General features: G+C 35.1%; 1 protein-coding gene across 15 annotated transcripts in view; it reads right to left on the bottom strand.

Moving 5' to 3' along the window:
* ADAM32 (ADAM metallopeptidase domain 32) overlaps positions 1 to 26,122 on the bottom strand; it is a 168,701-nt gene that overhangs the window by 12,647 nt on the left and 129,932 nt on the right. For 6 of the 15 annotated variants that reach the window (XR_012328977.1, XR_012328976.1, XR_012328979.1 and 3 more), the window contains one exon: positions 8,937 to 8,969. The exons of 2 other annotated variants lie outside the window; for them this stretch is intronic. Coding sequence is in view for 9 of the 13 variants with exons in the window: in XM_073798636.1 (XP_073654737.1) it covers positions 8,937 to 8,969 (33 nt within the window). In the remaining 4 variants the exon portion in view is untranslated. Of the gene's footprint in view, positions 1 to 8,936; positions 8,970 to 16,576; positions 16,737 to 17,866; positions 17,967 to 26,122 lie in introns of all 15 variants that reach the window. 7 more of the 15 variants (XM_019921491.3, XM_019921492.3, XM_073798638.1 and 4 more) reach the window with 3 other exon arrangements.

The raw sequence follows: 26,122 nt of genomic DNA, 5'->3' as shown, positions 1-26,122 counted from the left end.
TTTAAGAGACCTTCAGGACAACATCAAGCATATTGACATTCACATGATAGAAGTCCCAGAAGGAGAAGACAGAGAGAAAGGGGCAGAGAACATATTTGAAGACACAGTAGCTGAAAACTTCCCTAACCTGGGAAAAGTAGTAGACATCCAGGTACAGGAATTACAGACTGGGTGCTTAAACAGCAGACATCTGTTTCTTAAAATTCTGGAGGCTGGGAAGTCCAAGATCAAGGTGTCAGCAAATTTGGTTCCTGGCGAGAACCTATTTCCTGGCTTGCAGGTGGCTGCTTTCTTGCTGTGTCTTCACGTGGTGCAGAGAGAGAAGGAGCTCTAGTCTCTCTTCCTTGCCTTATGAGAACACTAATCCCGTCATGGGGACCCCACTTTCATGACCTCATCTAAACCTAATTTCAGCCCAAATGCCCCAACTCCTAATACCATCAGATTGGGGGATAGGGTTTTAACATGTGAATTCGGGAAGAGGAGACATTCAGTCCATAAGACTACTTAAAAAATCATTCCAAAATTTAGTACCTCAAAACATTTATTATTAACTCTCTTGGTTCAGTGAGTTGACTGGGATCAGCTGAGTAGTTCTCATTTGGGGTCTCTCATGCAGTTGTAGTCATGTGTCAGATGGATATCTAAGATAGGTGGATGTTCACACGCTGTCAACTAATGACAACTATCAGCTGGGAGCTCAGCTGGAGTTGTCACCCAAAGTGCCTGCATGTGGCTTCTCCACGTACTGGAGCATCTTGCAGCATGGCAGGTGGGTTCCAAGATAGAGGAATGCAACAGCAAGCATTCCAAAAGGCCCAGGTGACAGTTACATGACCTCTATATTAGTTATACATTGGTGATTACATACAGAATCATAAAGAGATTCAACTACTTCTTTTGGTAAGAATATTTCTTAGGTGGTATTGTGCACTTCCAGTGGAAGGGACGTAATACCTGGTTGTTTGTCTTTTTATGATAACATCCATTGATGATCAAACATCTAGATAAAGTAATTCATCAAGAGTTTAAATTTGCATTTTTCAAAGATCATTCTGGCTAGACTACAAGTTCTCTTAAAAAGAAATAAATGTCACAGTTATGTACAGCTTTATGAGAATGGCAATCAAAACCAAGTCATAATGATATAAAGATTTATTGGGTATCTCATCCTGGTTTGGTCATTTTAATAGTCTAAAAATAAATAAGTTCAAAGGGAAGAAAAAAAGGAGTAAGTTGTTTTGGCATACTCTTTCCCTGATGCTGTTCAGTTACGTCAAAAAGAACCTCAGGGCTTCCCTGGTGGCACAGTGGTTGAGAGTTCGCCTGCCGATGCAGGGGATGCGGGTTTGTGCCCCAGTCCGGGAAGATCCCACATGCCGTGGAGTGGCTGGGCCCATGAGCCATGGCCGCTGAGCCTGTGCGTCCAGAGCCTGTGCTCCGCAACGGGAGAGGCCACAACAGTGAGAGGCCCGCGTACCGCAAAAAAAAAAAAAAAAAAAAAAAAAAAAACTCATTAAAAATTTTTATTTGAAATAAAACATCAGTCCTTAAAGGTTAACAAAACATTAATTCATTAACCCCACAACCAGGATAGATAACTGTAGTCTTAATCATTGGGTTGCAAGTGCTTGCTTTTTCTTTCCTTTCTCCTTTTAAAAAATTTTTAAAAATTAATTAATTTTTTTGGCTGCATTGGGTCTGTTGCTGTGCGCAGGTTTTCTCTAGTTGTGGCGAGTGGAGGCTACTCTTCATTGTGGTGCACGGGCTTCTCATTGCTGTGGCTTCTCTTGTTGTGGAGCATGGGCTCTAGGCGCATGGGCTTCAGTAGTTGTGGCTCGTGAGCTCTAGAGCGCAGGCTCAGTAGTTGTGGCGCACAGGCTTCAGTAGTTGTGGCTCGTGAGCTCTAGAGCGCAGGCTCAGTAGTTGTGGTGCATGGGCTTAGTTGCTTCGTGGCGTGTGGGATCTTCCTGGACCAGGGCTCGAATATGTGTCCCCTGCATTGGCAGGTGGATTCTTAACCACTGCGCCACCAGGGAAGCTCTAAAATTTTTTTTTAATTTAGGTACAGTCGGTATACAATATTTTGTAAGTTACAGGTGTACGGTATAGTGATTCATAATTTTTAAAGGTTATACTCTATTTATAGTTATTATAAAATATTGGATTTTCCCCCTGTATTGTACAATATGTCCTAATAGATGACTATAAGGAAACAGAAATACAAATCCAGGAATCAGAGTGTCTCCAAAAGGATCAACCCAAAGAGCAACACAAGACACATTATAATTAAAATGGCAAAAATTAAAGATAGAGAGTATAAAAAGCAGTATGGGAAAAGCAACAAGGTCCATGCAAGGGAACTCCCTTGTATGTACATACATATTAATAAGTACATGTTTATTAATAAGTATGCACATATTAATAATTACTTAAATGAAAATGGACTAAATGTTCCAACCAAAATACATAGAGTGGCTGAATGGATACAAAAATAAACCTGTATATATGCTGCCTACAAGAGACTCATTCAGTGCTAAAGAAACACACAGACTGGAAGTGAGGGGATGGAAAAGGTATTCCATGTAAAAGAAAAATTAAAAGAAAGTTTGGGTAGCATTACTTATAGTAGATAAAATAGACTTTAAAGCAAAGGCTGTTAGAAGAGACAAAGAAGAATATGATATAACAATCAAGGGTTCAATCCAAGAAGATATAACAATTGTAAATATATATGCACCCAACATAGGAGCACCCAAATAATTGAAGCAAATTTCAACAAAAATAAATGGAGAAATCGAGAATAACACAATAATAGTAGGGAATTTTAACACCCAACTTAGATCAACAAACAGATCATCTAGACAGAAAATCAATAAGGAAATATTAAATGACATATTACAACAGATCAACTTAATAGATATATATAGAACATTCCATCCAAAAGCTGAAGAATACACATTCTTTTCAGGTGCGCAAGGAAAATTCTCCAGGACAGAGTTCATGCTAAGCCACAAAACAAGCCTCGGTGAATTTAAGAAACATTGAAATCATATCAAGCATCTTTTCCGACCACAACACTACGAGACTAGAAATCAACTATAAGAAAAAAAAACTGCAGAAAGCACAAACGCGTGGAGGTTAAACAATATTCTACTAAATATCCAATGGATCACTGAAGAAATCAAAGAGAAGATTAAAAAAAAATACCTGGAAACAAATGAAAATGAAAACACAACCATCCAAAATCTATGGGATGCAACAAAAGCAGTTCTAAGAAGGCAGTTCATAATTATACAAGCTTACCTAGGGAAACAAGAAAAATCTCAAATAACAACCTAACCTTATACTTAAAGGAACTAGAAAAAGACGAACAAACAAAACCCCAAATAGTAGAAGGAAAGGAACCATAAAGATCAGAGTAGAAATATATGTAATAGAGACAGAAAAAAAAATAGAAAAGATCAATGAAACTAAGAGCTGGCTCTTTGAAAATATACACCAAATTGATAAAAACTTTAGCCAGACTCATCAAGAAAAAAAGAGAGAATCCAAATCAATAAAATCAGAAATAAAAGAGAAGTTACAACTGACATCACAGAAATACAAGGATCATAAGAGACTACTAAGAGAAACTATATGTCAATAAAATCAACAATCTAGAAGAAATGGACAAACTCCTAGAAATGTACAATGTTCCAAGACTGAACCAGGAAGAAATAGAAAATGTGAATGGATCAATAATCAGTAATGAAATTGAAACTGTGATTTTAAAACTCCCAGCAAACAAAAGTCCAGGACCAGATGGTTTTACAGGTGAATTGGACCAAACATTTAGAGAAAAGTTAACACCCATTCTTCTCAAACTATTTTAAAAAATTGCAGAGTAAGGAATGCTTCCAAACTCATTCTACAAGGCCAGCATCCTCATGATATCAAAATATGATATGCTACGTGAACAAGTTGAAGAATAAAAATCATATAATCATATCAATAGGCGCAGAAAAAGATTCTGGGTACAAAATTCAACTTTCATTTCTGATAAAAACTCTCCAGAAAGTGGGCATAGGGGGAACACACCTCAACAAAATAAAGGCCACATGTGATAAGCCCACAGCTAACATCATACTCAATGGTGAAAATCTGAAAGCATTTCCTTTAAGAAAAGGAAGAAGACAAAGATGTTCACTGTCACCACTTTTGTTCAACACAGTAACAGCATTCCTAGCCATAGCAATCAGACAAGAAAAAGAAATAAAAGGAATCCAAGTTGGAAAGGAAGAAGTAAAACTGTCACTTTTTTGCAGATGAAGTGATACTATACATAGAAAATTCTCATCAATGAATTCAGTAAAGTTGCAGGATACAAAATTAATATACAGAAATCTGTTGCATTTCTATACACTAGCAACAAACTATCATAAAGAGAAATTAAGGAAACAATCCCATTTACCATTCCATCAAAAAGAAGAAAATACCTGGGAAGAAACCTACCTAAGGAGGCAAAAGACCTGTACTCAGAAAACTATGGCACTAATAAAAGAAATAGATGATGACACAACAGATGGAAAGATATACTATGTTCTTGGATTGGAAGAATTAATATTGTTAAAATGATCCTATTACCTAAGGCAATGTACAGATTCAATGCAATCCCTATCAAAATACCAATGGCATTTTTCACAGAACTAGAACAAATAATTCTAGAATTTGTATGGAAACACAAAAGACCACTGATAGCCAATACAATCTTGAGAAGGAAGGACAGAACTGGAGGTATCACACTCCCTAATTTCAGACTATATTACAAAGCTACAGTAATCAAAATAGTTTGGTACTGGCAGCAAAACAGACATGTAGATCATTGGAACAGAATAGAGAGCTCAGAAATAAACCCACACACTTATGGTCAATTAATCTACAAAAAAGGAGGCAAGAATATACAGTGGAGAAAAGACAGTCTTGTCAGTAAGTGGTGCTGGGAAAACTGTACATCTGTATCTAAAAGAATGAGATAGAACATTTTATTACACCATATACAAAAATAAACTCAAAATGAATTAAAACCAGAAATCATAAAACTCCTAGAAGAGAATGTAGACAGAACACTCTTTGACATAAATTGTAGCAATAGCTTTTTGGATCTGTCTCCTAAGGCAAAGGAAACAAAAGCAAAAGTAAACAAATGGGACCCAAGTAAACTTAAAAGGTTTTGCAGAGCAAAGAAAACCAATGAGAAAACAAAAAGACAACCTACTTAATGGGAGAAAATATTTGCAAGTAATATGACCGAAAAGAGGTTAATATACAAAATATATAGCACATCCAACTCAAAATCAAAAAACCAAACAACTGATTAAAAAAATGTGCAGAAGACTTGAATGGACATTTTTTCAAAGAAGATATACATAAGCTAACAGACACATGGAAAGATGCTAAACATCACTAATCATCAGAGAAATGCAAATCAAAACTACAACAAGCTATCATCTCACATCTGTGAGAATGGCTATCATCAAAAAGACCACAAAGGGGCTTCCCTGGTGGCGCAGTGGTTGAGAGTCTGCCTGCTAATGCAGGGGACATGGGTTCGAGCCCTGGTCTGGGAGGATCCCACATGCCACGGAGCAACTGGGCCCGTGAGCCACAACTACTGAGCCTGCGCGTCTGGAGCCTGTGCTCCATAATAAGAGAGGCCGCGATAGTGAGAGGCCCACGCACTGCGATGAAGAGTGGTCCCCGCTTGCCACAATTAGAGAAGGCCCTCGCACAGAAACTAAGACCCAACACGGCAAAAATAAATTAATTATTTAATAAACTCCTACCCTCAACATCTTAAAAAAAAAAAAAAAAGACCACAAATAACAAATGTTAGTGAGGATGTGAAGTAAAGGGAACCCTCATACACTGTTGGTGGGAATGTAAATTGGTGCAAACACTGTGGAATACAGTACGAGGTTCGTCAAAAAACTAAAAATAGAACTACCACATGATCTAGTGATTTCACTCCTGAGTATATATTGAAGAAATGAAAATACTACTTCGAAAAGATACACACACCCCAATGCTTGTAGCAGCATTATTTACAATAGCCAAGATATGGAAGCAAAGTTGTGTTCATCAACAGATGAATGGATAGAGGATGTGGTATATTTACACACAATAGAATATTACTCATCTATTAAAAAGAAAGAAATTTTGCCATTTGCAACAATATGGATGGACTTGGAAGGTATTATGCTTAATGAAATAAGTCAGGAAAAGACAAATACTGCATGTTATCACTTACTTGTATAATATAAAAAGTGAAATGAACTAGTGAATATAACAAAAGTAGAGTCACATATGTAGAGAACAAACTAGTGGTTACCAGTGGAGATAGCAAGGGGGCGAGGGACAAGAGAGGGATAGGCAATTAAGAGGTATCAACTACTATGTATAAAATATATAAGCTACATGGGTATATTGTGCAGCACAGGGAATATTGCCAATATTTTATAATAACAATAAATGTAGCATAATCCTTATAAAAATTATTAATCACTATGTTGTATACCTGAAACATATAATTTTATAAATCAACTATACCTCAATTAAAAAACACATGACAGAACTGAAAAAAAAAGAATTGTTGATTTTGAATTGTTTAGGGAAATCACCTAGAACACTAAACAGAATATAAAATATACATAAAAGTCCAGTTAAGAAACATGGAACAATTTAGACACAGAAAATTTAGAATGGGGGAGAGTCCGTATTTGAAGAGAAAAAGTCTAGAACTTTTCCAAAATTGAAGAAAGGTATGAGTCTTCACACTGAAAGAAAATATTGGGTCCAGCTCATGATTTTTTAAAAAATCTCTACCAGAATACATTATAACAAAATAACAACTCTAAGGACAAGGAATACATGTACAGGCTATGTTAGGCAGAATTCTAACAATGGCTATGTTAGGCAGAATTCTAAGATTCCCATTCCTTGGTTATTCAAACACTTTTCAAAGTACTGCTCTGAAAAGATTTTGCAAATGTAATTAAACCTCCAAATCTGTTGGCCTTAAAATACAGAGATTATTTTGGTGGGCCTGACCCAATCAGGTCAGCCCTTTACAAGTAGAGTTTTCTCCTGCTGGTAGAGGAAAGAAATTAAGAGAGAGTCAAAGCCTTAGGAATACTTATATTACTCTTGTTTCTTTAAAGGTGAAGGGAGGTACATGAGTAGCAATGCAGGTGGCCTCTGGGAGACGGAGGGGCTCCAAGCAGACAGGCAACAAGGAAAGAGATACCTCAGACCTACAGCTGCAAAAAATTGGATTTTTCTTACAACCCAAATGAGCTATGATCCCAGCCTGGCCTTCAGGCCTTCAGGTCAGACTTGTGACAACCCAGCCAAATCCACCTGGATTTCTGACTTACAGAACTTGCTCATAGTAAATGAATGTTGTTTAAGTCACTGAGTGTGTGGTAATTTGTTATGCAGCAATAAGAACGCAATGACTAGGTAAAACTCCTATTAATCATAAAGGAATAAATGAATCAACACACTAACAGAAGATTTATCATCATCAATAGTAAATGCCACATTACACTGACATATCTTCAAATAGCGAAGGCAAAATAACTCAGCATAGAAGTCTATACTACATAAACTCATACTCAAGAGTGAAAATAAAGATAATTTTAGGTGGATAAGATAAATAGTTTACTACACATAGACTCAATGATGGAAATTCTAAGAGAGGTACTTCACCAAAAGGGAGATTGAACATTAAAAAAATGGAATTAAATTCAAAAAAGAATAGTGAGTAAATAAGTTACAAATATGTAGTGAAATCCTAGTATGTTTTGATTAAATATAATAATGATAATGATGACTTATTTGTATCAGGTTAAAATTCAGGAGTAACTGAAAGCCAAATGATAATGCTATGGAAAAGTGAAGAAAAGAGTATAAGGTTTAATGGTCTAAGATCCATAAATTGTTAGAAGAAGATTATAAGTACTTTTATATCTAAAATTGTAACTTCATCTACATTTAATTTTAATAATTTAATAAACCATAATATAATAATTAAAGAATTAAAGAATATAACTAGAACATATAATGACCAAATTGATAGAAGGAAAGAAAAAACAATGAAAGCACAATCAATATGATGGAATACATGAAAGTAGAAAGAGAAAATACTGAAAACGCATGATAAATAGAAAAAAAACAAAATGGTAGAATTTAGTCTAAACATATCAGCACACATATAAATATATAAACATATTCAATTCAACTATTGAGAAACTCTTGAGGTTACATATTTTAAAATTCCATTGGCATGCTGTTTTCAGGAGACCAAATTAAATAAAAGGTTGAAAGTAAGGGGATGAAAAGTTACATTAGATAATGTAATAGAATAGAATGTTGGTATAGCAGTTATAAAACAGTAAGGACAGAATTTATGGTTAAGAAATATTAACGGGGACAATATGCTATTTATTAATGTTAAAAGAAAAGCACAGCTAAGTCAGTGTAATTAGTTCTCATCAACCCAAAATTATTATAGAAATTTATACATGAGTTCTGTCATGTACAATCTATCAAATGTCAAGCATTTGCTTGTTTGTTTACCCAAGCAGTACATAAATATAACCCAAGCTGGATAATTTCCAGGCACTATACATCCTTTTTCTTTACTAATTATACATATCCTATCTTTTATTAGAGTCAGCCATTTTATTCCTTGTTTCCTCAGAGTAGACTTCCAATAAGTATTTATTAAATGAATAAAAGACTAATTTACTAGAAACTAAATTACTATATACTAGTAGCCTGGTTTTCAGTGGATTACTTTACCAAACTTAGCTGTTCGAACAGTATCTAGACATTGTGAATTATTCATTCTTAATTTTCAACATGTATCTTAAGATGCCTTCCAATTTACCTACCTGCTAGCATTTCTGTGAGTGCTGCCTTCTGATCTGGATATTAAAAAAAAAAAGGAAAATAGTGTCCAAAGTTAGTCTTAAGAGCGCTTGCCAACTGCATAAATAAAAGTCAGGCCATTTTATAAGCAGTATTATCTCTTTTATAAGGTAAGTTACCAAAAAAGAAAATCATGTCCAAGGTCACTGAACAAAGATGCAAATAAATAACATTCTTATTTACTTATATACCTCATCCACAAAGAGTGCATTTCAAACTTGTACTAAAGAAATTATCAAGAAGGCACAAATTTTCTTTTCCCTTATCACTTCTAAACACAGAATATAGGTTTGACCCTGAATTCCTGATTCTGACCTTTATACTCCAACTTTTAATTTTTTATTCATTGATAAAGAAATGCTACATTTTATAAGTTAAAACCCATATTGACTTCTAGACAATCTGACAGAATGAGCTGGTGGGACAATTCCCCTTTCCATTCCTCAAAGAGGAGTGCTGAAAAAAAATAAGACAAACAGTTAATACATAACTGAGGTTAACAACAAGAAAAGAATTCTCCCGGTGCTAGTAAAAAATGAAGAAACTGAGTTCAAAGGGTAAACAGGAGATAAAAGTGAATGATTGCAGGGGTGTCTAAACCAGCGATATGACTTTGGGACTAGAGATTTAATACCCATTCCTTAGAAGTTATGAGGCCTTTGCATGCAAGGAAACTAAGTGAGCTCCTTAACTGGAGCCATTTAACCTGGGAGCCATGAATGTCCATACCACCCATTACACAGGGATAGTAAAAATTCTGACCAGTAGCCTTTGGAATGCAGCAGGGAAAAGGGGATACGCAACAGGAATAGATGGGGGAAAATGCATCACTGCAGAGTCCCAAGCCTACAAAAAATGTACTTTCAGGGCCCCAGTCACACGCCTACAAATTCTTGAACACCATGCATAGCAGTTGTTCCAAATATTTTTGCTTTAAAAGAAGCAAAAATGAAACCACCCACATGTTTATGTCTTCAACACAGGGCATGCAGAATTCTCATGGGAAAAGCATAGACACTGAAAGGAAAAGACACTGAAGAGAAAAGAGGTTTGTACGATTACAAACCCCTAATAGATAATGTCAACAGCCAGAGCAAAACAATGAGTTCACACACCAAGAAATACAAATGATGAAAAAACTTGGAGAATATTTAGAATCTCCATAGAGATTTCTGCAAGAATAGAATCCATAAGTCTAGAACAGGACAGAGAAGGAAGAATTGGTGAAATGAGAGTGATCTCAGGAAATCAAACAGAATGTGAGATGGAGAGAGAGCTATGAAAGTGCAGTTACAAACCATAGAGACACACTTCCAATTCCAGTCAAGATGGAGCAACAGACTGGATTTACCCTCCTGCCTGAAACAAATGAATATCTGGACAAAATACATTAAATGCTGGTTTTCAGACACTGAATATTAGGCAGGATAGTGATATATGAGAGAAGGGAAGAAAGGTGAGACCTGTGACTGCCCCTTGTTACTGCCTGAGGAGAGTTGCCATCCTGTAGCACAGCAAGGGAAACCCAGGCAAAGCCAGAAGGCTCCCTGAATTGAGGTAACAGGGTCTGCGGATGCCAAGGCAGCTACACTTCTCAGGGCAGAACACCAGAGAAGAAAGGAGGTGCACAGAGAGCTCCTGATGTCTGTGGAGGGTCCTCTTTGAGTGTTCTGCAGAGTACCAATCACTGAACGCAAGTGAAGAAACTCCCTGAGCCAGAGAAAAATGATTAGAAACTAATAAAGGAAGCAATCTCTTGTGCTCATATAGGAACAGGAATAGTTTGTGTTCCCACCATCTGAGTTGAAAAATCTCATAATTCACAGTGAGTTTGGTAGAGTTACATGGAAGGGTACTGCCTCCGTAGTGCTAACCATTCTGATCCTACTTAACGAAGCTTAAAAGCAATGGTGTTAGAAAAACTGAATATTCTTATGCAGGAGAAGAAAAACACTCAATTCATACCCATACAAAACTTAGTTCAAATTAGATATAAGCCTAAATGCAAAACCTAAAACTATAAAACTTTTAAAAGAAAACATGAGAGAAAACCTTCATGAATTTTGGTTAGGCAAATATTTCCTAGCTACAACATCAAAATCATGATCTATAAAAGAAGATACTGATACACTGGATTTCATCAAAATTTTAAACTTTTGCTCTTTAAAAGAGTGAAAAGAAAAGCCTTAGAGTAGAAGAACATATTTGCAAATCACATATATAATAAAGCACTTGTATCCAGCATTTATAATGAACACTCAAAATACAATAATAAGAAAACAAACAATCCATTTTTTAAATGATCAAAAAGTTCTGACTGACTCAATAATAAAAAGACAACCCAATCAAAAAATGGGGTCTTTCAGCTGAAACCGCCATCTTCCAGTAATTTGTCAAAAAGACCAACACAAATGAAAAGAGAAGAGGCACCTGCTATACTTTTAGAAAACATGGGGTTGTTCCTTTGGTCACATACATGGGAATTTACAAAAAAGTGATATTGTAGACAGCAAGGGAACTGGCACTATTTAAAAAAGAAATGTCCCACAAATGTTACAAAAACTGGGAGTCTACAATGTTACCCAGCATGCTGTTGGCATTGTTGAAAACAAACGAATTAAGGGCAAGATTCTTGCCAAGAGAATTAATGTACTTATTGAGGATATTAAGCACTCTAAGAACCAAGATAGCTCCCTGAAATGAAGGAAATATGATCAGAAAAAGAAGGAAGCCAAAGGGAAAGGAACATGGGTTTGACTGAAGCACCAGCCTGCTCCATCCAGAGAAGCACACTTTGTGAGAACCAGTGACTTGGAACCCATTCCCTATGAAATCATGCCATAATAGGTGTAAAAATAAATGAATAAAAGACCTCCAGATTGTAATTTTAATTAATTAATTTAAAATGGGTAAAATATTTGAATACACACTTCTCCAAAGAAGATGTACATCTGACAAATAACCACATGAAACTGTCAGCATCATTAGTCATTAGAGAAATGCAAATTAAAACCATAATGAGATGCCACTGCACACTATCGGAATTGCTAAAATTAAAAAAATATATGACCATATAAGTGTTGTTGAGAATGTGGAGGAACTAGAACTCTCACATACTAGTGGTTGGAATATAAGATAGAAGAACTGCTTTGCAAAACAGTTTAGCTCTTTCTTTAGAAGTGAAACATATACCTACCATATTACCCCGTTGTTCCAGTCCTGGGTATTAACTAAGAAAAAGAACGCATATGTTCACATAGAAATTTGTATGTAAATGTTCATAATGGCTTTATTTATAACAGCCCAAAACTGGAACGCATCCAAATAACTATCAATAGATGGAATGGATGAACAAATTATGGTATAATCATACAACTGAATACTTATCAGCAATAAAAGGAAAAAAAATGATCACACAAGAACACGGATGGATTGCAAAATAATCATGGTGAGTGAAATAAATCAGACAAAAAGAAGAGTACATACTGTATGATTCCATTTATATAAAATTCTAGGAAATGCAAACTAAGAAAGCAGATCAGCAGCAGTATGGGGATAGAGCAGGTGGAAGAGGCAGGAGTGGGGCTTACGAAGGGGCTCGAGGAAATTTGGGGCATGACAGATACCTTCATAATCTTGATCATGATGATGGTTTCATCAGTGTTACTTTTCAGATTATCAAAACATACAAAATTATACACTTAAAATATATGTAATTTACTGTGTGTCAATTATACCACGATAGAACTATACATTAGAAAAAGAACAAGCTATTGATACACATAACATCACAGATGAATGTCAAATGCATTATGCCAAGGGAAAGAAGACAGACTCAAAAGATTACGTACTACAGTATACGATTCCATTTATACAAAGTTCTGGAATTGGCAAAACTATAAGCAAAGAAGACATCTGTCAGTGCCAGGAGCTGAAGGTGGGGTGAGAGGGAATTCTGAGGTGATGAAATTGTTCTATGATTTATTGAGGTTGTAGTAAGTGTACACATTTGTTAAACTCATAGAATTACATAAACCAAAGAGATTAGTTTTACTACATGTAAATTGTATCTCAGCTTTTAAAAGCTTCATTCTTAGTGTCAAAAGAAAAGAAGCAAAAGGAGGAGAAGTATAAAGATGAGGAAGAGAACAACCATCACATCTACCATGGAGGCTAGAATGGAAGACCCTAAAATATAGGGATTTCAGAAAAATAAAAGGGATAGAATGGGGAAGAGTCAATCATTAAAGAGATAATGACTGAGAACCTTCCAGAACTGAAGAAAGACATGATAATTGAAGATGATTGTGAATTCAGAGCTGGAAAAATAAAAACAAACTCATATCAGAACAAGTAATAATTCAGTAACATAATACCTTGGACAAAAGAAAACTTGAGAAGCTAACTTAGAAAAAAAGTGCAAGTATAAAGGTAAAAATGAATTAATTAATCTGACAGCAGACATCTCAACAACAGTAAATACCAGAATTCAATGGCATCATAAAAGGGCTGACAGAAATAACTGTCCACCTAAAATTCTATACCCATATAGAATTTCAAGAGTGAAAGTGAAATAAAACCATTTCCAGGCATATAAGGCAAACAAGTGATTACACATAGACCATCACTGTAATAACTACCAAAGCAAGTACTTCTCCAAGAAGATTGAACCTAGAATGAAAAAAGCAGGATTCCAAAAAGAATGGCGATAATTATGGCATTGGTACACAAACCATGTGACAAAATTTCATAATATATACACACACATACTCAAAAATGAGTGTATGTATGTAAACACTGGTGAATATGAATAAGGTCTATAGTTTAATTGATAATATTGTACCAATACCAATTCTCTGGCTGTGAAAATGTGCTATGTTAATGTAAGATGTTATTACTGAGAAAACCTAAGTGATGAGTACAATGGAATTCTGTGCTATTTTTGCAACTTTTTATATTTCTTAAATTATTTCAAAACTAAGTTTAAAAAAAGGGAATCATAGGGCTTCCCTGGTGGCTCAGTGGTTGAGAGTCCGCCTTCCGATGAAGGGGACGCGGGTTCGTGCCCCGGTCTGGGAGGATCCCACATGCTGCGGAGCGGCTGGGCCCGTGAGCCATGACCCCTGGGCCTGTGTGTCTGGAGCCTGTGCTCCACAACGGGAGAGGCCACAGCAGTAGGAGGCCCGCGTACCGCCAAAAAAAAAGGGAATCATAAAGAATCTGGAAAATATATTAGGAAATCCTAATAAGTATTAACTAAACATAATAATGATAAGAACACAATAACACAAAACTTATTTGGAGGGAACTGAAAAGCCAAATGACAAACAGATTGAAAAAGATAGGTTAGTGTTAAAGGGCTAAGATCCTTGAGTTATTCAGAAGATTATATACAATGATTAAATTAAGACATTATACAACATTAGCTACAAATGCTAAAAGTTAACAAAAATCATTAAAACAATAAAAACAGAATATAAAAATGTACAAAATAGTAGAAGAGAAAAAGAAAAGAAGAAAAAGCACAATCAAGAAAATGGATTTTTTTTTTTTTTTTTTTGGCGGTACTCAGGCCTCTCACTGTTGTGGCCTCTCCCGTTGTGGAGCACAGGCTCCAGACGCGCACGCTCAATAGCCATGGCTCACGGGCCCAGCCGCTCCATGGCATGTGGGATCCTCCCGGAACGGGGCACGAACCCGCGTCCCCTGCATCGGCAGGCGGACTCTCAACCACTGCGCCACCAGGGAAGCCCAAGAAAATGGATTTTGAGAGAAGGAAAAAATGCAAAAAAAAAAAAGAGAGGATAGTAAGTAGGAAGAAAATAAGATGGTAAATTTCAATGTGAATATATATCATCATATATTAAGCATATAAATGTAACAAACTCCACTACTGCATTTCATATAAAGGCTGTTTATAATGTACCAACTAAAATCAAAGAATGGTTGAAAATAAGGGATGAAAAATATGTAATAGGTAAGTCTAAATTTCAAAGAGCAAGTTGACATATAGCAATGTAAGAGTGAGAATAGAATTTAAGATACAATTATTAATGATAAAAAGAAAATACACCAAGAATATATAACTATGTTGAACATTATCCATTTAGCCACTGCCTCAGAGTATATAAAGCAGAAGTCTCAGCAATCGAAGAGAAAGCCGTGACATATTGGTAAACCTTATTTGCCTCTCATAGAAAATGAATTATCAAGTAGAGAAAAAATTTAAAAACCCAGTAAGTATAAAGATGACTTGAAACAGCACAATTAAAAAGTTTGTTCTAAAAACAAAGAAAAAAACATACTGTATCACATTAATGGAAGCATGCATATCAAGCATATATTTTTACAAAAAACTGACTTCCTTTCTGGTTCCAACATTTAAGAGTCTAAATCAGAGACAAAGCTTTCCCAATAAGGTAATAAAATTGGAAAATAACTTTTACAGCAACAAAAATAAATCATATAACTGAAAACTAAAGACCATGGTTTTTCATGATTTAAATAAGAAATCGTGCTGGAAGTTTCTAATTTTTTAAACTGAATATCAGCTGTATCTTAAAAACTGGAGAATGTAGATGAAATGATATATAAGGGAGAAAGTTTTCACTTTAAAAGCATATTAGGAAAATAAGAAAAATTGAAAATTAATAAACAAAGCATTAGACTCCACAAAGGTAGAATTAACAAACACATAGCAAAGGTGAAGAGAGTAGCAAAGAGGAACAGACCGTAAGTTAAGGATTATAAACACAAGGAAATATATGGATCTCAACAGAACGACAAATTATATTTTTAAATTACTAATAAAATAGAAAAACCTCTGAGAAGACTGCTCATAAAAAAGGAAAAACAAACTTAGAATTAGATGGGTAAACATATGTATAAAGTATAAATATTTAAAATTATATATAATTCTAGATATGGCACAGGGATGTAGCCATGTGTAGTAAAAATATGTGATACACACCAGCTTTCAGTGCAGAGGCTGTTCTCCACAGAGAGGGAGATGGGGATTGCAGCTGTATATACAGCGGTTTATTTCATAAGAGAAACAAAATATTCATGTTTATTTCCAGTGGTGGGCAAACGGTTGTTTGTCACCTTGTTCTGTCTTTGCTTTTGAACTATATTTTTAAATAAAAATATTTTACATACTAAATTATAAATTTGCTTTCTGAAGACTTTTCCCAGAGAATATTTTTAAAATTATTTCTTACATGAGGCAGCAATGCAAATTGAAACATTTCATTTGTGATATGGCTCATAAATCTGCATTACAAATAAATACTTCTGGTACTTCTCCTGTAGGTGACACAGATCACTGGGCATTTGAAAGCAATAGATATGGATACATTTTAGTTCTTCCTCTCTCAATTACCAAGGCGATGACATTGGCAAGTCATTAAAACCACATTCCAAAATTTTTGCATCTTTAAAATAAGGATATTCAAAACTATCTCAAATAATTAAATGAGATACTGATGTAGCATACAAAATTCCTGTAAAATGTAAAGTATTATGGCTGCTCATAATATTTCCTTATATGTGACTAGATTTAAATGGTACTAAAGTTTAACTTCAGAACACAAATTCAATTTACTCGCTACTTTGGGGTTCCTCTTTCTTGCTGAACCACTTTTTCAAAGGCTTCCATGAAACAGCTACTATGGTTGCTACGACGAGAACAGGTAAAGCAATGTAGGTACCCAAAAGCCACTGCTTCTCCCCAGCCTTCTCAAAACCTCTTTCCTTGATTAAACCTAAAAATAAAAATACATTAAAAAATCAGAGTAAAAAAATTAAGCTGCCTACTTTTACTTTCAAGTTACAGCAAACTAATTACAATGTTCTTAATTTTTATTGTTATTCAAGGAACATGGAAAAATAATAATAGAATCATAATACTTGAGACTATCTCTATAAACTCTCATTCTAAAAGAACAGAAACTAAGTTCCAGAAAGTTCCAATGTATTCTACATTATACAGTAGCTACAGCAAAATCCCACTATAAGTGGGACCCCAAAACTTCAGTGATATATAATCTGCTTGTAAGGTTATCCAACAAACTTGCATTGTTACAAGGTGCATTATCACAGAATTCCACTATATCTGTGCATATCCTGTTTTTCTTTATTAGATTGTTGGCTCTTTGACATTTAGGGATCTGTTTTTACATGCGGAGTCACTGCAGTGCTACTAAAACGTCACTGCCATAAAAAATAGGAGACTTGATTCCTAATCCTAATTCTGCAGCTAGTTAGCACCGGGTATTCTTTAAATTCCATGAGGAGTGGGACTTTGTTTTGCTTACTGTACATGCCTAGTGCCGTATGATGAGCACCTGGTATATATTAGGAATTCAATAAATATTTGCTAAATCAATGAATGAATGACGAAAACTAAAGTCATGGTGAACAAACAGAATATTGTTTTAGCCCCTTCTGTCATCTCTTTAGCAGCAATTAATAGATTTTTATCATTTAAACTATAAATGCCAGACTAAAAACTTATCTTCTATTTCCTTTATTTCTTCTATAACAGACACATTAACAGTGCTGGACACAGGGTGTGTTGTTTGTATAGAGCTGAGACCACAGGATCAGGCATAAAAGGGGGAAAAGGTTGAAAGACAGTTTAAAGGAGAAAGTCAGACATAAGTAAATAAAAATTTTAAGAGATACCCTCAGCTTCAATCATATTCAAAATTAATATTAGGACAAAAAGCAGGATTAAGAAGCATATTTGGCGTCTAGTTCTTGAGGCAGCCTATTTACCTTTTAATTACAAATACTGGTTTCTTTCAAAGTGTCAAAAATCGAACTTTGTCTTTGCGAAGGTAAGCAATTTGAGAATTTTATTAACTGGATACAAGAAGAGAGAGATACTTGCCCTGTCCCCCAGGCAATCTGGAAGGTATTCTGGAGAGTGCTCGGCAATCTGGAGGTCTGTAGCCACTAGAACAGTTGCACGTCATCTCAGAAGTGCACACCTAGAATCATTTTTTTAATTCAAATGATCATTTAAAAATATTTTCTCATAGAAAGTAAAATTATCAGATGGATCATCAAGCTTACTTTTTTATTTTCATCTAGTGTAATTTTATTTGATTTATTTAGAAAGAGAATTCTACAAATTGAATGCTTGGTTTTTTAGCCTAAAGTGCACACACGCACACACACACACGCTAAAAAGCCGCTGTAAAGTGAGACTCACAATATTTGCACCTGGAAAATTTAACACCTTCAAATGTTCACCAGAAAATTTAGTGTGCAATTTCAGAAACACCTACATAAATTCTAATGAAAATGAGACCATTCCAGTGGTGTGTTAGAGCCAGCCAGTATCAGCTCCCAGGGCTGAGTGTGTAACATCTCTTCCCATCTTCAAGTTCAGTGACATCATGGGGTAGTTTGAAGTATTTGTACTTACAAATGAGGACTTTACCCTTCCTCACACTAGTTGGTAAACATTTACTAGCATAATACTGCCCTTGACCAGCATCAGGTTTGTTTGTTAGCTTTTGTTTGTTTGATTTTTAAGCAAAGGTTTTTTTGTATTCTAAGAGGGCATCAGATAATTAATTTCTGTAATTAATTAATTAATAATAGCAAACAACTTTATGGTGCTATGTGTGAGTCTCTATTCTGAGCACTTTATATAGATTCACTCATCAAATCCTCACAATAGCCCTATAAAGTTGGGACTATTATTATTCCTACTTTACAGATGAATAAACTGAGGCATAGATGTTTAACTTGCCAAAGGTCACATGGCTAGTAAGTGATGGAGACAGGATTTAAACTGAAGCTATCTGGTTTCAGAGTCTCTGCCCTTGACCACTATGCTATGCTACTTCTCAAAATAATATAAAACATCTCTCAATTTCTAAGATCTCAATTTAAGAACATGAATCTAATTTCATGGCTTAAATGTACAGGAAAAAAGTATTCTGTTTGGGTTATCCATTGCCTTAGCTCTATCACATCACCTTCATGTTGTTGTGTGTGTATATGTATGTCTACTGTGAAATACCTCACAGAAATATTTCGTCCTTCTCAGGAGACACCATGTTGTCACTTTGTCATAATACTGTGTTGTTACCTTTGGATCACTTGGTTAAGGTGCTGTCTTCCAAGTTTTTTCCACTGTAAGTTACCATGCCTCCATTTGTAATTAATAAGCAATTTGTGAGGAGATACTTGTGAGATTATGAAAGTATCTGGGTCCTCGTAAAACTTTCACCCACTAGTTTTAGCATCCATTGACAATTACTTAACTCCATTATTCCTTCTATATTGTTTATACTATAAAAAAAGTTTTCCCATATCTCCATTTATCTATTCAGTTACTGTTATTGGTAAACATATTACTGATATAGTCAAAGGAGCTTTGACAAGTGTGCCAAGACCACTCAATGGGGAAAGGAGAATCACTTCAGCAAATGGTGCTCGGAAAACTAGATACCCAATGCAAAAGAATGAAGTTGGACCCTTATCTCACACCATATATGAAGATTAACTCAAAATGGATTAAATACCTAAATATAAGACCTAAGACTATAAAACTCCAAGAAGAAAACATAGGGGGAAAGCTTCGTAACATTGGACTTCACAATGATATCTTGGATATGACACTAAAAGCACAAGCAACAAAAGTAAAAATAGACAAATGGCTATACAACGAACTTAAAAATGTTTGTGCATCAAAGGAAACAATCAACAGAGTGAAAAGGCAACCTATAGAACAGAAAACTTGCAAACCATATATCTGATAAAGGGTTAATATCCAGAATATACAACGAAATCCTACAAGTCAACAAAAAAAAATCCAACAACCTAACTTTAAAATGGGCAAAGGACTTGAGTAGATATTTCTCCAGAGATGGTATACAAATGGCCACCAAGAATATGAACAGATGCTCAACACCATTAACCGTAAGAGAAATGCAAATGAAAATCCCAGCAATAGAAACGACAGACAACTTTGCCTAAATATGCTATAAATGCCAGAATACATTATTATTGTGTTTACTTTAAAAAGTCAATTGTCTTCTTAAAAGTTTAAATGAGATACACTATTTTATATTTATCCACATCTGTTTCATTTCCAGCACTCTTCATCGCTTTGTGTAGATCCACATTTCCATGTGACATTATTTTCCTTCCATCTGAACACAGTTTAATATTTCCTTTAGTGCATATCTTCTAGCAACAAATTCTCTCAGATGTATATATCTGAAAAAATTCTTTTATATCCTTAATTTTTGAAATATTTTCATTGGATATAGAACACTAAATGACAGGTTTTTTCTCACACTTAAATGACGTCATTTAGATCTCTTTGTCTTACATATTTTCTGATAAGAAGCCTGGAGTCATTCTTATCATTGTTCCTCCAGATGCAATGTATCTTTCTCCTCCGACTACATTTAAAATATTCCCTTTATTAGGGAAAGCAAGTACAGCAAAATGTTAATCACTGGTAAATCTAAGTGAAGGGTATGTGGATGTTCATTGGAATAGTCTTCAGTGTTTCTGTAGCTTTGAAATTGTTAGGGGAAAAAATGGGGACAAAAGAACATATTTTGCTTTCATGTTTGTTTCGGATTGAATAGGACTGACTGAACACTAATAATTTATCTTTTCATAACTAAAGCAACCACCTCTTTTATTAATTGGAAGCTACCTGTTTCAATCAACCTTGGGTGAGTAGAAATCATAGTATAGGTATGGATTTTAGGCCTCAAATCTCTGCTTTTGGTCCTTTGTATATTTTTTGTCATTTATTATTGTGACAAGCCAAAGTTGAGCATTTGTTCTTGTGTTCAGTATTGTTTGTGGGCATTTGAGACTACCTTCATGAATACATTGGTGTAGACTTAATCACTCAATGTCCCTTTTCAATGTAATAGTTTAACCATCACACACATAGCTATTTCAGTAAACCTCTTTATCTGAGAAATATGATTAAGTGGTTATGGTCTTAAGATAATAGTAATGAACACATCTGCTATTTTTTTCTTCCCAGAATCTACACTATTCAGCTGGCAACAGTATCTGAAATTTTCTTGGGGGAAATGAATTCTTTATAAATCGGCAGAGTGGTTACTGTGGGACATGACCCTGCCCCGCTTCCATGCATCACACTTTCCATGCCCAGAGGTTGGTGCATGAACCGGATCAGGCCAATTAGTCAATGTATTGGAACCCTTTAGAAAGAGAAGCTATTTGTCTCAGAGTTACTGCTGGTAGGATTTAAACTTAGAGCTGCTGAATGCCACTTGTATTACCACGTGTGGAGAAGTCTGCATGAAAGTGAATCCTAGAGGGAAGGGAGCCAAATCGAGGGATGGAGGGAGGCAGAATCCTGACAGCATCATCTGAGTCTTGGAATCTAGCCATGCTTGGGCTTTTCAGTTATGTGTATCAGTCAGTAATAATCCTTCTTCTTGATACATTATTAGTTCTTGATTATTATTTTCATTATTATATATCATTATTCATTCTTAATAAATAAAAGTTGTTCTTCAGCCTAAAAAAAAACTACTTTTACTGTTGATTTCAGTAATTTGATTATAAGGTGTCTTGGTATATATCTGTGTTTTTCTGGCTTGAGATTTATTGAACTTCCTGGAACTTTGAGTTCATGCTTTATCAAATTTTGAAAATTCCTTAAAATTTTTTCTAGCCTCCCCTCTTTCTCTTCTTCTGCAACACTAATTACACATATGCTGAACCATTTGACAGCATCTAATGGGTCACTGATTCATTTTTTTTTCAGTCTTTTTTACGTTTTTTGTTTCAGTTTGAATAGTTTCTATTGCCTTATCTTTAGGTTCACTGACATTTTCTTCTGCTGTGTCAGTTGTGCTGTTAATACCATCCAAAGAATTTTTCATTTCAGTTATGGTGTTTTCCTATTTCTATAAATTCCATGTGCTTTTTTATATCTCCCAGTTCTCTTCTTACCGTGTTAATGTTTTACTTTAAATCCATGAGAATATTTGTAATAGCTTTTTAAAATCCCTGTCAACTAATTACATCATTTTTAACACTTCCGGGTCTATTTCTATTGACTAAATTTTTCTCCTGGTATAGTTCACATAATTCTCCTTCTTCGTATGTTTGTTACTTTCTAAAATGCTATGATGGATACTGTGAATATCATATTGTAGAATGTGTTGTTTTCCTTTAAAGATTGCCACATTGGTGCTGGCAGGCAGTTAAGTTACTTGCAGAACAGCTTGATCAAGGCTTGTTTTTTTATTAACGTCTTTATTGGGGTATAATTAAGGCTTGTTTTTAAACTTTGATAGGGCAGATTTAGAATATTCTTTTCTCTAAGGCTAATTTAGTGCTACTAGTAAAGCATGACTCTTCTGGGATCTCTAGTGAATGTCCCAGGTTTTCAAAAACACCTCTTCACTCTGACTAATTGTAACTCACATTAACTCTCAGCTTTCTGTAAACATTGATAATTGTTCAGCTTAACAGTTCTGTCATTCTTTCCCTGGTCTTGTGTGGTTTGATCTTCATCGATAGACCCATAAGGACCTCTATGCAAATTTCTGAACCTCTTCCTGCATATCAATGCTTCTTCCCTGGAACACTGCCTCACAGATTCCAACCACTTCAATATCTCATAATGCCAGTCTCCTTCTCCTCAAGCTACTGAGCCTGCACTCAGTCCAGATCCCACCCAAGGCGCTGCAGTCCAAAACCTGACAATAGGAGGAGAGCCAGGGAAATCACATCTCTTTTGTTTCCCTTCTCTCAAGGAATAAAGCCCTATGCTGCCTATTGTCTAATATTTGAAAACTGTTGTTTCATACATTTCTTTCCAGCTTTCTACTTGTTTATGGCAAAACTGTGATTAAACATCCATGTATTCTTCCATACTCCAAAAAATCCATGAACTTCTGAGAAAAGGGTAATTCTTTTAAAAACAGCAGATAGTAGCCTCACTGTTTCTCCACTGTCTCTCTCCTCATGTGAAAAAAAATACAGTGTGTACCCTTAGGGATCTAATTATGGCCTTGAATATCATCCCCTTTTCAAAAGTACCAGAGCTTCTCAGAGTGATTGATTACATAAATAGGGCTGGATAACTCAAGAAGAATCTGAGACACATTGCATCAGAGGGCAAGGTTGACTTCCAAGGTACCTATAGGAAATAACCACTATTATTTTCAATTTTCCTTTAAGATCCAGTCAATATAATAAAGCAATAGAAAGAACTGAAAGTACAGCCACTAGAAATAAATGGGTAATTTTACTGTTATTTTCAAGAGATGACTGTCTACCAAAAACCTCAAAAATTTTCTATAGTTTAGTAAGTTGCCCGAATAGAAATGAATATGCAAATATCATTAACTTTCTTACAGTAAATGCAATGAGGAAAGATCCCTAATCACACCAGTAACAAAACTATGTGATACGTAGAAATAATTTTAACAAGGAATATGCAACATCATGTGACGAAAACATAAAACTATCCTGAAAATAACAAAGTCTTGAATAAATAATCCAAAAACGGGATAATTAGAAAATTTGCCATATCAATATAAATATTTGATTTTTACCAATAGCTATAAATGTAAAAAAGTATTATACTGGTATGAGAATAGATAGGTAAAGAAAATAAAACAGCCATTATACATATTTGACAAATGAATAATATACATGGAACCACATCTTAGACACCAATGGGCAAAAGGTAGGAATAGATAATTTACTGATCAACACATGCTTATTAAACATATGAATATGTGTTCAATCTCACTAACAGTCAGAGGAGACAATTAAAACCATAGTGAAGAACTTTCTCTTGTGTATCAAGTTGGCAAATATCAAAAATAAAATAGTACTTAGACTTGAGAGGAAGAAATGAAAGAGGCATTCTCATATGCCTATTCCCATAGAATAAATTTATAAAACTTATTGGAAAGCATTTAAAAATTGTAGGTTAATATCTTAAAGAGGATTAACCCCCTTATACTCTATAATTCTAGTTTTGGGAATCTATCCTATAGAAATAGCAAGAATGCTTACAAATATTTATGTACAAGTTTGTTCATCAAAGCAAATTTTGGTAATAATGAAGAATCAAATATCATATGACATTTAACATAACAGAATGGTTAAAATAAAAAAGTTACAGTCATCTCTCAGTATCCAATGGGGATTGGTTCCAGGACCCCTGTAGATATCAAAGTTCTTTATATAAACTGCATAGTACAGTTGGCCCTCCATATCTGCAGGTTCCACATCCATGGATATGGAGGGCCAATTGTAAATAACATTGTTTCTTATAACGATTTTTAGGCAATACTTAAAACATGGAAAAGTTCTTAAGAGAGAAATGCGTGGGATTAAAAAAGCAAGCTATTTCCCTTTATATATATTACCATGTCTGCTTTGTTGAATCAGTGACTCAATGGATAAATTTGCATACTCACACAAACAAACACATTTGATGAATGAATGAATAAATGAATTTATACATATGTACACATGTACATAACATTGACAAAGAAACAAAGCTTGCAGGAGAAGAGTTAACTCTGTATTGTAAAAAAAATATGGTTAATTTCTTGCTTTCTACTTTAGATTTCTAAATTTTCAAAGTCCTCAATGATGAGTAAGTACTAGTTATTTTATGGGGAAGAAAAGAATAAGCAATGGCCATGAATTTGAAGGAGTGAGAACTTAAGATTGTTAGCAGGTCAACAATTGCCCTGTTGGACAAATTTACGCTCCAGATAAGTTTTATTTGACATGCCCAGAGTGTTCAAAGGAATATTTCTAGATCTCAAGCTCAAGAAGATTGGGGGTAAGGGAGAGAGATGAAGTAGAGGAGGTATTTGTTTACATTGCAAGTAAATTTAAAAGTGTTTGGGCATTTTGGGAAAGAAATATGGCTTTAACAGATTTATATTAGAATTTTAAACATATATACCCTTCAACCAAGTAGTCACACTCCTGGTAATCTTCCCACAGAAATACAGGTGCCACCAGAAAGACAAGATCCAGCCTCATCCACCAGAACACAGGCACTAGTCCCCTCCACCAGGAAGCCTACACAACCCACTGAACCAACTTTAGCCACTGGGGACAGACACCAGAAACAACGGGAACTACAAACCTGCAGCCTGCAAAAAGGAGACCCCAAACAGAGTAAGATAAGCAAAATGAGAAGACAGAAAAACACACAGCAGATGAAGGAGCAAGATAAAAACCCACCAGACCTAACAAATGAAGAGGAAATAGGCAGTCTACCTGAAAAAGAATTCAGAGTAATGATAATAAAGATGATCCAAAATCTTGAAAATAGAATAGAGAAAATGCAAGAAACATTTAACAAGGACCTAGAAGAACTAAAGAGGAAACAAGCAATGGTGAACAACACAATAAATGAAATTAAAAATATTCTACATGGGATCAATAGCAGAATAACTGAGGCAGAGGAACGGATAAGTGACCTGGAAGATAAAAGAGTGGAAATAACTACTGCAGAGCAGAATAAAGAAAAAAGAATGAAAAGAACTGAGGACAGTCTCAGAGACCTCTGGGACAACATTAAACGCACCAACATTCGAATTATAGGGGTTCCAGAAGAAGAAGAGAAAAAGAAAGGGACTGAGAAAATATTTGAAGAGATTATAGTTGAAAATTCCCTAATATGGGAAAGGAAATAGTTAATCAAGTCCAGGAAGCACAGAGAGTCCCATAAAGGATAAATCCAAGGAGAAATATGCCAAGATACATGTTAATCAAACTGTCAAAAATTAAGTACAACGAAAACACATTAAAAGCAGCAAGGGAAAAACAACAAATAACACACGAGGGAATCCCCATAAGGTTAACAGTTGATCTTTCAGCAGAAACTCTGCAAGCCAGAAGGGACTGGCAGGACATATTTAAAGTGATGAAGGAGAAAAACCTGCAGCCAAGATTATGCTACCCAGCAAGGATCTCATTCAGATTTGATGGAGAAATTAAATCCTTTACAGACAAGCAAAAGCTGAGAGAGTTCAGCACCACCAAACCAGCTCTACAACAACTGCTAAAGGAAATTCTCTAGGCAAGAAACACAAAAGAAGGAAAAGACCTACAATAACGAACCCAAAACAATTAAGAAAATGGG

Source organism: Tursiops truncatus, chromosome 21, assembly GCF_011762595.2.
Source record: "Tursiops truncatus isolate mTurTru1 chromosome 21, mTurTru1.mat.Y, whole genome shotgun sequence".
Lineage (NCBI taxonomy): Eukaryota > Metazoa > Chordata > Mammalia > Artiodactyla > Delphinidae > Tursiops > Tursiops truncatus.
The sequence above is the reverse complement of the archived record's forward strand: the minus strand, read 5'-3'. Positions and strand labels throughout refer to the sequence as shown.